The sequence below is a fragment of the Protopterus annectens genome, chromosome 10.part0 (assembly GCF_019279795.1).
Source record: "Protopterus annectens isolate FY-2018-M chromosome 10.part0, PAN1.0, whole genome shotgun sequence".
In the NCBI taxonomy this organism is placed as follows: Eukaryota; Metazoa; Chordata; order Ceratodontiformes; family Protopteridae; genus Protopterus; species Protopterus annectens.
This window is the reverse complement of record NC_056744.1, coordinates 1,702,201,080-1,702,215,039: the sequence shown is the minus strand read 5'-3', so window position 1 is coordinate 1,702,215,039 and position 13,960 is coordinate 1,702,201,080. Positions and strand designations below refer to the sequence as shown.

The window sequence follows — 13,960 nt, the reverse complement described above, 5'->3', positions numbered from 1 at the left end:
TCTACTCCAAACACCTTTCTGGACATTCCAAAATTCAAGATGCTGACTCTTCACCAGTTACTTCCTATGCTAGACAAGGATGCCTGGTTGGCAACTCTAGATTTTAAAGAGGCTTACCTGCATATCCCAATCAGGGAATCTTGCAGAAGATACCTATACTTCAAAGCAGGCTGCATGCATTATCAGTTCTCTGCACTGTACTTTGGCTTGTCTACTGCTCCCAGGGTATTCACAAAGTGCCTGGCTCCAGTAATTGCATTTTGCAGGCAAATAAATATTCAGATATATCCATACCTGGACGATTGTCTAATTCAGGCAAAAAAACAGGCCATTCTTCTAAAACATCCGGCATTTGTAAAAAGAGTTCTAACTTGTCTAGGGTACACCATAAATGAAAATAAATCTCAACTGGTACCCTTTCAAAAAAAAATACATTCCTAGGTGCAAGCTTGAATACAACTGCCCAGATGGCTTTCCTTATGCCAGAAAAGCAAATTCATTTATTGACTTACTTCAAACAGGTGGCCACAAAAACCCTGCTATCTGCAAGGCAAATACTGCAAGCCTTGGGGTTCATGGCCTCCTGCATTCTTCTAATTCCATATGCAAGACTGCATATGAGGAAACTTCAGTGGTACTTAAAAAAATTTATGGAGTCAACATTGTCACAGCCTGGAAACAATAATTCCTATCATACCTTGCCTGCACCTAGAGTTCCTATGGTGGGCAGAGGCCTGCTACCAAAACAAGGGACTACCATTCACACCACCCCCTGCTGCCCAAACCCTAACTACAGATGCATCAGACTATGCATGGGGGGCTCATCTGGCAGGGAAGTGCATTCAGGGCAAATGGAGCCCAAGTCAAATGCACCTTCATATCAATCAAAAAGAAATGCTAGCTGTACAGAATGCACTGGCAGCCTTCAAGGACTACCTTAATCCAGGACAGTTACTGATAAAGACAAATAACACCACGGTCATGTGGTACATAAACAAGCAGGGGGGTATACATTCTTACCCCCTCTGCAGACTAGCCATGGCATTGTGGAACACGGCCTTGAGCTACCAAGTACAACTACAAGCTCAATTCATGCCAGGAAAGCAGAATGTTCTGGCAGGTGAACTAAGCAGAAATCTCATGGACCTACACAAATGGAAACTGGAACCACGGATTTTCAACATGCTGACATGCAAATGAGGGAGCCCAGACATAGATCTTTTTGCCTCACCCCAGAACTATCAGTTGGACAAATTTTGCACAAGAACTCATCACAAAAAATCCTGGAAAGTGGATGCTCTGTCCTTTCCCCCTCTGCCTCTGCTCTCCAAAGTTCTACTAAAAGTCAAACAGGACAAACCAAAAATGATTTTGATTGCTCCAGACTGGCCTTGCCAAAACTGGTACCCACTCCTGCACAGTGTGTCACACATTTTACCGTGGCACCTGCCTCCGACACCTTCCTTACTGTCTCAGCAGGAGAAACAAATTTTGTACCCTTAGCTGCAAACATTGAATCTTGCAGCTTGGTTAATCACTTAAATTCCCCCTTAGCATCCCTCAGCAAACCTGTGATGGATGTCATTTTGTAGACGAGAAGACCTGGTACTAGAAAATATTATGCTGACAAATGGAAAAGATTCTGTGCCTGGAATCCAGTCTCAAGGGATGAGCACAGCAGTGACCAATTTACCTCAGATTTTGCAGTACTTAACTGAGATGCTTCACAAGGGCCTGTCTTTTTCTTCCATAAAGATCCATGCCTCGGCCATTTCAGCTCATTACAACACAGAACCCTCCCCCCCTTCTCTCATCCTCTTCTAAAGCAGTATCTCAGAGGGGCCAAAAACTTGAGACCACCCAGTAGAGCTCCAACCCCTGCCTGGGACCTTAACTTTGTATTGGAGAAACTCACTCTACCTCCTTTCTAGCCAGCTGCTACTGCAGACTTGAAATTTATTTCCTGGAAAACAGCTCTCCTTTTAGCAATCATTTCAGCTAGAAGGATATCTGAATTGCAGGCCCTTATGGCAGTGGAGCCTTTCATCATCTTTCTTGCGGACAGGGTGTCACTCGGGACAAATCCTTCATTCATGCCCAAGGTGGTATCCATTGTGGCTCTTAATCAGTCCATTCATTTGCTAACTTTATTTCCCAATCCACAGAACAAGGGAGAGCAGATTCTGCATTCATTGGAAGTACACAGACAACTTAGATTCTACTTGAACAGGACTGAATCTCGAAGAAAATCTGAACTGCTGGTAGCCTTTGCTGCAGGGGCAGAGGGGAAGGCTATTTCAAAGCAAACCATTTCTAAATGGATAAGCCATTGTATTCATTTCTGTTATAAGCACCATGGAAAACCTATCCCCAGAGGATCAGACCTCATTCCACCAGGGCTGCATCTACTTCAACAGCCTTTCTCAGAGGTGTTCCTACTGGGGATATTCTAGAAGCTGCTACCTGGAGTTCAGTTCATACTTTCATCAAGCATTATCACTTACCAATTTTCTCTAAATCCAGAGCTGGCTTTGCCACTGCTGTTTTGCAGAGCCTTATAGCTGGTCCTAATGCTATATAAATCCATCCTCCCAACCATAGCTTTGGGAATCTACCCAAATGAAATGACTGCAACAGTGAAACACTATGAACATAGTACAGTTGTGTACACTTACCATAAATGAAGATGTTCGAGTGTATTCACTGTTGCAGTCCTGGTTACCCTCCCTCCAGCCCCCTGTTTTTCTCTTACTATACCTCTACTTTATTTTACTATGCTTAAAAGCATTTTTGATGCATTTGCTTTTGTTTGGAGGTATATTTCTGTGTTGCTAATTGTATATCTATATTTTGCTCCCCATTTGGGGTCACCTGACATCTGGAGCAAGAAAAACAGACTTAATGGTGTCGGCTGCATGTTTTATACCCCTTACAACGTCATGTTAGAAGGGGAAGCAATCGACGCAGGACCTAAGACTTTGTTAATCAGGCCGACTGAGTGCAGCCTGCCAACAGATTACCCAAATGTAATGACTGCAACAGTGAATACACTCGAACATCTACATTTATGGGAAGTGTACACAACTGTACTTTCTTCAGTAGGAGAATCCAGGGCCTCAAAAATCTACCATACACAAATAGGCTAAAATCCCTATCCATCTATTCTGTTTCATACAGACTCCTCAGAGGTGACCTGTCTGCCATGCAAGGTGATCTTGGACCCCGCCTTTATGGGACTGCTGCATATCTGCAAGTCAAGCTCCACTCGAGTTACCTGTACTTGCGGCCTCAACCTGGTCTGTGACATCAATAAGACTAGTTGGCAGGACAGATTTGTGTCCCAGAGACTCCCCCATCTGTGGAATAGATTTCCTCTCCACGTCAAGCAAAGTACCACTTTACCCCTTTTTAAGCGCAACCTGGATAACTAGATGGGAAATAAAAAAAATAAAAACTACATCCCTGGGATTCCACCCATGTCCCTGCTGGACAGGGGTACCGGGTGCTGATTTGAGAGCCAATAGCCTAGTAACTTCCTATGATCCTACCTATGAACTGCAGTTTACAACAGAAAATTGTAATGTTGTATACCTATTTTCTACACCTGAATGACCTCAATGCATAACTCATCTGTGGGATATAACAAGGTATGTCAGCTCAGTAAGATAAGATTTCAATGAGAAACACATTAGAGTTATAGAACTAAGTACAGACTGGACTTCAGAGTTTTTCCTTGGCTGACTCTAGTAGACCGGGCATATGTTATGCTAAGTACAGGCATAATAAGAAATGTTTATGTATTTTAGATATTCTAAATATCTGCTAGTTTTTCACGTGAATATAACTAGTCATACAGTTTGCACAGTATGACAAAAAGGCTCCTTATCAAGGACACAGATGCAGTTGCCTCTTATTTTGAATATACAACTTTTTTAAAAAATTGCAAAAACTATATATAAGTTGAAGTGAAACAATAATCACTGCTAGAAGGAAAGAACTTCTTTAAAATGTATTTAATGTAACTGGATATGGGTAATACATTCAAAACTGAAATTCTGCTACTCCTGAACAAATTTAAACATTTCATATTATTGTAGTACTTTGTAATTCTTCTGGAACTGTGGAAGACTGAGAGAACATGTTTTAATCTTGTTAAATTAAACTGTGCACAGGAGCTCTTTGGAAGAATAATGTATGGACTATATATTTTTTTAATGTGTAGGTTACAAGATCCCCCCCGAGGCATTGTTAGTGCTACTTAAAGAAGATAATCCTGAACTGGCAGTGAATGACGAGGAGGGGATAAACAGAACAGAACAAAATAATAATTTTAAAGAAAAGCCTGACAGTAAGTAAACAGCTCATTAATGATGCATGTTTATGAAATTTTGTACTCTCTTTAAAATACTTTGAAGAAAATGCAAGAAAATATGTATACAGTAAAAGACTGAAGGCAAAAGTCTAAAAAATGTATGTTAATCTGGGCAAAATGTGTCTGTGTATGCATGTATATGTATATATATATATATATATATATATATATATATATATATATATATATATATATATATATATATTCATAGGTTCATACTAGGCTATCTGCCCTAGGGCATTTACAAGCCTAGCCAGAGGGTGTTTGGCTTTTGCCACCCATTTTAAAATGAATTTTGCTATGCCCTTTTTCGAGGTTAGTATACTGTGCATCTGTCTAACAGTGACACAGAAGTGATACCCGGAGTAAATCTACGATCTCCCATCCACTCATCAAGATTCCTCTTGAAGAGAGTCAATGAGGGACTCTGCCTAACCTGGACTGGGATTTTATTCCAGAGTGAAGGGAGCCTCTGGCTTATGAATCTGTCCCTCCAGCATGTCCTGATTATTTAAGTGCTAAGGTTCAAGTTTCTCGAGCGCGTAGCTCAATGGGATTTGGATTTTCTGAGGTGCAGCATGTCCGTTAATTCCGGGTTGGACATGGCTTTATACGTCGGGCACAGATCGCCTCTGAGCAGGCGGTATGCCACTGAGTAGAGCTGGAGTTTCTTTAACCGGGCAGCATATGGCATCTGTTTGAGCCCTTTGATCCTCTTGGTGAGGTACTTTTGGGGTCTTTCCAGTTGCTGCAGGTGTCTGGTAAGGTACATCCCAAAAGGGGCATTGTACTCAATTATGGGCCTAATGAGGGATGAATAAAGAGGCACGATGACCTCCCCTGATCTAGATGTGAATCCCTTCATGATTAGGTGTGCTATATAAAATGATTTTCTAACCACTTTGGCCACGTGGTTGTCGAATGAGAGATTGCTATCAACTTGGGTCACCAGGTCCCTAATTACTTATTCCGTACTTAATGGATTACCATCTATGTGGTAATTTGTGGGCACTTTGTTTTTGCCGAAGGGGATGACTATATATTTTTTGGCATTTAGCTTAAGGCCATGGCTCTGGCACCAGTTGTCTGTTTCTAGGAGGCCCTTTTGTAGGATGCTTGTGTCTGCTGGAGAGTCGATTATGGCGCCCAGTTTGCAGTCATCTGCGAACTTGGTCAGCCACAGTCCTTCCGTGTTGGCCTGTACCGCCGAGAAATATATACCGAACAAGAGAGGTCACAGGACTGAGCCTTGTGGGATGCTACTTGTAACTGGTTTGGAGTCTGACATGGCTCCAGCAATTCTAACCATGTGGGTTCTGTCCTTGAGCCAGTTTGCAACCCATCTAGTGACATAGGGGTTTATGTTTAAGCTGGTGAGCTTATCTATAATGCCCGAATGGGGTATTGTATCGAAGGCTTTTGCGAGGTCCAGGTAGGCTGTGTGGACCACCTTCCCCTCGTCAATGGCCTTGGTGGCTGTTTCAAAGAAATCGAAAAGGTTTAAGAGGCAGGATCTGCCCTTAACAAAGCCGAACTGGGTAGGATCCAGTGTCTGTAGGTCCCCAATATCTTTATTTATGAGGTCCATGATGATCCTTTCCATAGCTTTGCAGATCAAGCTAGTCAGGTTTATGGGGCGATAGTTTCCAGGATCCGTTGAGGCACCACCTTTGTGGAGAGGGACCACTGTTGCTGTACGCCACTCTTTGGGTACATATCCTATAGTAAGGCTGAAATTGAACAGTAGTTTTATGCCTGGGTTTAGTTCTTCTTGGGAGTTCATGTAGGACGCAGCCCGGGACACCGTCTGGTCCCATTGATGCTGTGTTTTTTGCTTTGGAGAGGGTGGCTCTTCCCTGAGCATCTGAGATGTCAGGGGCGGGCAGCACTCTGCTGTGATAGATATTTGCCCTTTTGGTGGGGAAGGGGGGGAGAAGTTTGCGCTGAACCTATCAGCTAGGATGTTGGCAATGTCTGTGGGTTCGGTGTATTTTTTTGTCATTTTGGACTAATTCTGAGCATATCTGGGAATTCCCACCCAGGTTTCTAACATAACTAAAGAAGGCTTTGTGATTATCCTTAGTGTCCTGTGCAATTTTTCTCTCGAAGCTGGCCTTAGACGATTTTATGAGTGCCTGTAGTTTTTTGCTAATACTGATCAGAGATGCCTTCCCTTTTTGGGATTTTGCTCAATCATGTAGTAGCTTCCTCCTTCTATTGTATAGTTTGTTTATGGCTGGGGTTCACCAGACAGGACGCCTGCCTTTGGAGGATAGGGTCTTGGTTTTGTTTGGGATTGCATGATCCATGCATTCCTGAAGGTGTTCATAGAGTGTGTTTATAAAGGATTATGCGGTCTGCTCCGTATTTTCCACAGGCCCGGGGGCTTTGAAGGATTCTACCTCTGTTTTGAGGAGTGTGAAATTTGCTTTAGAGAAGTTTTCATATACATACACACACACATATATATATATATATATATATATATATATATATATATATATATATAAAATATAGATGTACTTCACTTTACCTAAAGCTCATTTGACCGACACCCAATTGACCTAAATTTCATTTGAATGACTGTTATAAAACTTCCCTTCAGTACATAAAATCAAGTGAATACTGCTGTACCCTGAATGCTACCTTTGTTTATGTCTGTAAAATAGGATTTTATGTACTGAGGGGAAGTTTTACAACACACGTTTACATGAATGATTTTTTATAACAATTTTTTAAGTATACATTTTATGAAGTTCATTTGAACATGTTATAAAATAATATTTTTTTATATTTTGTATAATAATGTATCAATTCTCTGTCATAATCCACCTGATTTTATGCGTGTTTATTATGTCTGTGTATTATTTATTTTCATTTATGTGATTTTTGTGCATGGTCACTTTTAAATGGAGTAATGGTTTTAAAGTGTGTTCATCTGGCGCCAAAATGAAGGGTATTTAAATTGTGTTTAGAATACCCAATATATTCGGATGAAGTCCACGCTCCAGTGGATGAAAGCACTAAATCTTTGTGTGTAATAAAGAAGGGTGTACACCATGCTTGCCTAAGTGGTTCGTGCTGTGGAGTTAATTTCTATTAGTGTTTATTAATTGCAGTTTCTTGGTTGGTCGATTAAACACTTACTTTTGTCTCCACTGGTATTTCCAAAAAATATGTGTAGCACTTAGAATTTTAGCTACAGGAACCTTTCAGAGACTAACAGGGGACATGCTTGGGGTGTCACAGGCATATGCATCCAGGATTCTCCATCAGTTTCTAAATGCTGTGCCCAAAACATGTGAGTGACCACATATATTTTCTCCCATACTCCTGAGGGCAGGGCCATAATTTTGCAAGAGTTCTATCCTGTAGCACAGTGCACTGAAGTTCTGGTACCATAGATTGCTCACAAGAGGTGATATCCCACAGGGTCATTTACTGGGGATGTAGGTTATGCACTGGAACCATGTCTGATGATGCCCATCAGAAATGCACACACACCTGCTGAAGAATGCCATAATGAGGCACATGCTCAAACCAGCAATATCATAAGAGTATTTGTTTGGGATGCTGAAGACGTGGTTCTGCTGCCTAGGTACACCTGAGGGAGCCCTACACTACAGTCCATGTACATGTGCTGAAATCTTCACCATCTGTGCCATACTTCACAACATCATTTTGAGAAAACCTTCACCAGGATCAATAAGGGGAAGGTGCACATACCCACCACCAGTGACAAGGTCACCACAGCCACATGCAGGTGAGGATTCAGAGGGGGAACCACCAGTTGTATACCTAGTTGTGCTCAGTATGCCCTTGCATTGGCTAAGAGGCAATGCGTAGCACACTCACTCACCACTTAAGGGGCTAAAACCTTCATCCTACACACATACATACAGTAACATTGATGCCAGGCAATGCTCACAAACTTTACCTACCCATGTAATGGCTGTGTACTTCCTAGCATCAGACAGACTCAGCCCTGAACTAAAACTGTAGCAACTGCTGGATTTACAAATTTAGTGATGAACCTGGAGTGTTAAAACAGAGTTGTGTAATAATACAAATGAATGGTATATCCTTGCATGTAGTTACTTGGTAATGTACATGCAAGTAAAATGCGGATGATTTGTACAGCAATGACTTTAACATGTGACAGTAGAGACTTATGTGAATACATGTGTCCTGTATCAAGTAGTAGGCCTCAGGCATCAAAGATTCACACATTCATACCTCTCAAAAGTACTAATGGTCACCAAATGTCCTCAGTTTGGCCTCATACTTTTGTACTGGAAAATCATTAGAGAGAAGTTAGAAAGTAATGAGACCTATTTCAGTTTCAGACTTCACAGCCCTCTGAAGAGTCTTAGAAATACCGATACAAAAAATATTTTGATTCTGTCAACTGTTTAACTTTCTAAGACCAAAATATGTCAGAAGTACAACTGGCAAAACAACATCACCAACACAGGTATACTAAGCACTAAGTCAGCTATGCACCCTGTGCATCAGAAACTAAATTTTGTGTACCCCTGAATCCAAGAGATGGAAGACAAGGCTATGGCACAGTTATCATCACTTGCACAGGGTGTTGTGTTTGTGTGGGGGGGGGGCAGAAAGCCTAGGCTGACACAAAAGGTAAGTGTGTGCATTTGAGTAAGAAATTAAATCAGGCAGACATTTGGATAAAGTAAGAAATAGCCAATGAGACAGAATGAGCTTTAAGCTTCCATGCAGCTGTTGTGCGTGTGTGTCTGTATGGGCCCTCTAGGTGAAATTGGTGTGTGAGTGTCTGCATGAACACAGCCAAACTCTGTGCTAGCTCTACATCTTGGTATGCTGGACAAGTATGAGCCATGCATGGTAGATGTGGCAGTTCATTCTTGTACCTGACCATGGGAAATGGCATGTCAACTACCATGCTCAGATGCACTGCTGCTACCTAAATGTGACTGTTGTCTGCTGGATGGGTTTCCCTCATGAGGACACCCAGGACCAGGATCCCATGGACTGCAATGTCTGAGTGTGGACACCGTATCCACTGATGGAACAGTGGAAGTAGTGCCACTATGGGAGCTTGACTGGGCATGGTCACATCAGTTAACATCAGATGATGTGGTTGACCTACACCCACATGGATACCACCCCCCTCCCAGCAGATGTTGCATCACAGACACTGCACTTTCCAAGTCATTGATATGATCCATTGAGTCGGCAACATGGTGGAGGCAATCATGCATATTAGCCTGTACCACATCTACAACTGTAAGCATTCCTCTGGAGGACATATTGGAATGTGCCTGCAGCTTCATGACAGCTGTAAACATAATCAAGTGACATGGGAAGATGCACTTGGATCAGGTGGTGAATGGACAGCAGCCCTCATCCGTGCACCCCTAATAACCCTTCTTCATGGCACCTCACCCATACTTTAGCTTTGGCCTGATTCAGCATGCACTGTAGCTGCAGTTACTACACTACCATGATCAAGTGTCTCACCCTCCAGTTGTCCAATACCTGAGAGCTCACTGGAATGGGTTGGTACAGGCCTACCAGTTGTGTCTGATGGAATTACATTGGATGGCTGAATGTAAATTTCAGTGTCACACACTGACTGTGTCTATGTTTGGATGCCATCATCACCAGAGTCTGCTGATACTTGACATCAGGAGGTAGGAGTCCCACACTTCAGCTGTCATGATCATCTGTGATAGTAAGCAACAAACACAGGAACAAAATAATACCTACACTACTATAGTCCAATATATGCTAACAAATGAACACTGGGTCCACTATTACAGACAGCACAACAATACACACAGCAGTCGTGACACCCACATCACAAACTAAATGTTTCATTGAACTGCTCATCAGTACTGACATAAAAATGTTTGGCTTAACATTTGTAGATGATTGTAGGCTCCCTGTGGTGGATGGTCCTGGGAAAAGTTAAGCAAAAGATAGAGACACCACTATCACAATGAACAGTAATACAGAGGGTTAAAACTTTTTGCCCTTTATTATGTCCATTAATGATACAAGAACTTGCATGACACATCATCCCAAAGCCCATGTGTAATCAACAGAATGCGTTAACTGTACAACTATTCCCCTTTAAGCAATTTAATGTTTTGCAAAACTTAAATCAATTCTTTGCTATACAAGAAGAATTTAACAATTGAGATAGATAACCCTACCAGAAAGCTCCTCCTGGGATATACTTGTCCTCCCTGAAACTGCAGCCCCAATATTGTTGACATGCTGTTGTGCACTTTCCAGTGAGCTGTCTGGATCCCTGACAGTGGACAGGAATTCTTTGTCTGGTATCAACACTGAGCCAGTGAAATCATTTCAGTGGCACTATGGTTGCAGGTTGATCATATGTCCTGCTCTGGCCACATACTACTTTCACATCAGCCACTGTCTGTTGACAAATCTGCATTCTGCCAGACATACACCCGCATCCCCTCTCAAGCAGAAAGGCACCATGTCACCTAAATGCTTCCACAATTACTTGATTCTCAGGGTCTCTGAAGGGGGGGGGGGTGGCTGTGAGAATTGGGATGCCTAGGTGCCATACTCCTATGTGAGATAAAACACAAAAAGGTAATACACCAGTATCACATAAATAAAAGTCCTGCTTAGATATAACACATAAAAGGTAGTATTTTACTGTTACCCTTTGGAAAAACATAAAACAGTCAAAATATTGAAATATATATAAAAAAGGGGACTTGTATGGTTGTACCATATTATAATCACACACAAAACAATTAGATCCAAAACGAGGAGAAAATCAATAGCAAATTTTGTTTGTGCCAACACAGAAATGCAGCTTGGCTCCACTATCCCCCAAACAAGCAAATGACCCATTTTTCTAACAAACCATAAGTGCTATTAAATAAACTGTCCCTGAAACATGTATACACATTTATCACTGAACATTCATTTTTATGAAATTTCCAGTCATGCCTACCTGCAGCCAGCACTCCCTAGACGTGTGCATGGGACATTCTAGAAGGCTAACACCCCTTTATTATTGACAATGTAGGACATTTACATTTCATGGAAATAACAATAAAAGAGTGTAAAGAGAAAAACAGTTGTAACATTAGCACTTGTGATGAAAGTTAATAAGGCTTGTATCTCAGAAAATAAAATCCCCTGACAAACATGCTATGCCATCTGTACATTTCTAAGAAATGCATAAGAAATACATAGAGAGAAAAGTAGCATTTGATAATGTGTTTATATATATATATATATATATATATATATATATATATATATATATATATATATATGTGTGTGTGTGTGTGTGTGTGTGTGTGTGTGTGTGTGTGTGTGTGTGTAAAAAATATGGTTTCACTTCATAGTACTGAAATATCGAATTTCAGCATTTCGACAGTATAAACCCAAACCCGTCACAACACCAACACTTGACAATCATGAAACCAAAACATCGAACATAAACAATACAGCACACAACACAACAAACCATAACACCCACACCACAAAACAATTAAATACAACAAAACACCACACAGACACACACCTACACTACAGAAATGCAGGGGGCAAGCCCCTCTGCAACCCCCACACTCCTCTACTTATATATACTAACTCGGAGATTGCACAAACAGTAAAGAAAAAATAATCACACACAATCATACCTACATCTCCTTACCCTAACCCACTTGTACAAGTTGGAAAAATACTCATGCACACTCACTCACCTTAAACTGCAGACACCATCTCAGCCAAAGACTTCCGCAACATTATGTACATGCATAACTGCGAATTCGACATAGTCCTATTCGCACTTTTGCACTTTCGTTATTTTGAAGTTTCGACTTCATGGACATTAATTTCTGAAATTTGATATTTCAGCAATTCGTGTTTATGAAGTGAAGTCATAGATATATATGTAGATTCCAAAGACATGCATCTGGAGCATTTCTCCCCAGGCCTCCGCTGAAAACGGGCTCTGTGGAACCTAGTCGGACATTCCCGGTCAACAAATGTTAAATAAATAAATATATATATATATATATATATATATATATATATATATATATATATATATATATGTGTGTGTGTATGTATCAACTAATCCATAGTCCCACCAGAGGCTCCAATATCCTAGACCTGTTAATTGCCAACATGGGAAATCGATGCTGCACACCTATGGTCACCCCCTCGTTGGTCAGGTCAGACCATAAGCTAATCACCAAAACGTCCACATCCCACCCCCACTCCCCAGTAAGGAAACCTCCATAAAAAACTTCTCCAAAGCCAACTTCATGCTACTCAAGTCAGAATTGACAAAACTACATGACACCCGTGCAGACAGGAACTGAAAGTTCGACTGCTGAGTCCTACACTAAGGCACTGTACGAGCACATCCAGTCATGCATGAATCATGCCATGCCAAATAGAACCAAGATTCTCTCCTCCACAAAAAGGAGGCTAATCTGGTGGTCCCCTGCCATAAACAAACTTTACAACAAAAGGAAGAAACTGTTGCAGAAAAGGGGAAAATACCACGTTGCAAAAAATTCCCTTACCAACCTCAGTAAGAAGCCGAGATCCCTTGTAAAATCCTCCAAACCTAGTTACGAAAATAAAATTACCAAAGATTCCAAAGACCACCACAAGGCATTCTATAACTATGTCAAGAATCTAAATGGCAATGCTCAGATCTGCTCTGAGGTACAACAGAATGGCATTAAATATACTGATCCCAAGGATATTGCTAGTATCCTGGCAGATCTATTCAGTGCCAACTTCACCCCCCTCTCACCCCCTAAATGGCCCATATCAATACTAGAAGATTGCCAAATTCCAGTAATAACAGCCACACAGGTAAAAAACACACTGTCCAAAGCTAAGAATACAGCATCCTTGGGACCAGATGACATCCTGGGCTGTGTACTACATGAACTAAAAAATGAACTGGCACCTCACCTAAGAATTATGTTTAATCATACCCTCACCTCAGCTTCGTGCCCACTGAGTGGTGCACAGCTACAATTATCTCACTCCACAAGGGGGAATCCACCTTGGATCCCGAGAACTACTGCCCCATCAGTCTGATGAGCCTGATCTCCAAGGCCATGGAATGTATTATCACTGAACTTCTAAACAAAGATATTGGCAACCTTCAAACACTGGGACCCACCCAGTTTGGGTTCATGAAGGGCCGATCTTATCTGCTGAACCTGATTGACTTCTTTGAATCAGTCCAGAGTCGTGGATGAGGGTAAGGCAGTCCACACAGCCTATCTGGACCTCACCAAGGCCTTTGACACCAACCCCCACTCTGGAATCATAGATAAAGTTACTAAGCTGGGCATTAATTCCTACGTCACTCGATGGGTTGCCAACTGGCTTACTGAGAGAACACACACTGTAAAGTAGCTGACTCCAAATCCACCTCCAGACAAGTAACAAGTCGATTACCTCAGGGTTCAGTCCTGGGACTGCTCTTGTTTGGCATCCACTTCTCTGAAGTAAAGGCCAGCACTAAGGGATTCTGGCTAACAAAGTTCGCAGATGACTGCAAACTGGGAGCCATTATTGAAT

At 41.6% G+C, this 13,960-nt stretch overlaps 1 protein-coding gene across 2 annotated transcripts in view; it reads left to right on the top strand.

Moving 5' to 3' along the window:
• LOC122813927 (zinc finger protein 883-like) overlaps nucleotides 1-13,960 on the top strand; it is a 469,091-nt gene that overhangs the window by 17,249 nt on the left and 437,882 nt on the right. The window contains exon 2 of one of the 2 annotated variants that reach the window (XM_044086472.1): nucleotides 4,223-4,348. The exons of the other annotated variant lie outside the window; for it this stretch is intronic. Within the exon in view, the coding sequence (XP_043942407.1) occupies nucleotides 4,223-4,348 (126 nt within the window). The remainder of the gene's footprint in view (nucleotides 1-4,222; nucleotides 4,349-13,960) is intronic. 2 annotated transcript variants of the gene reach the window in all.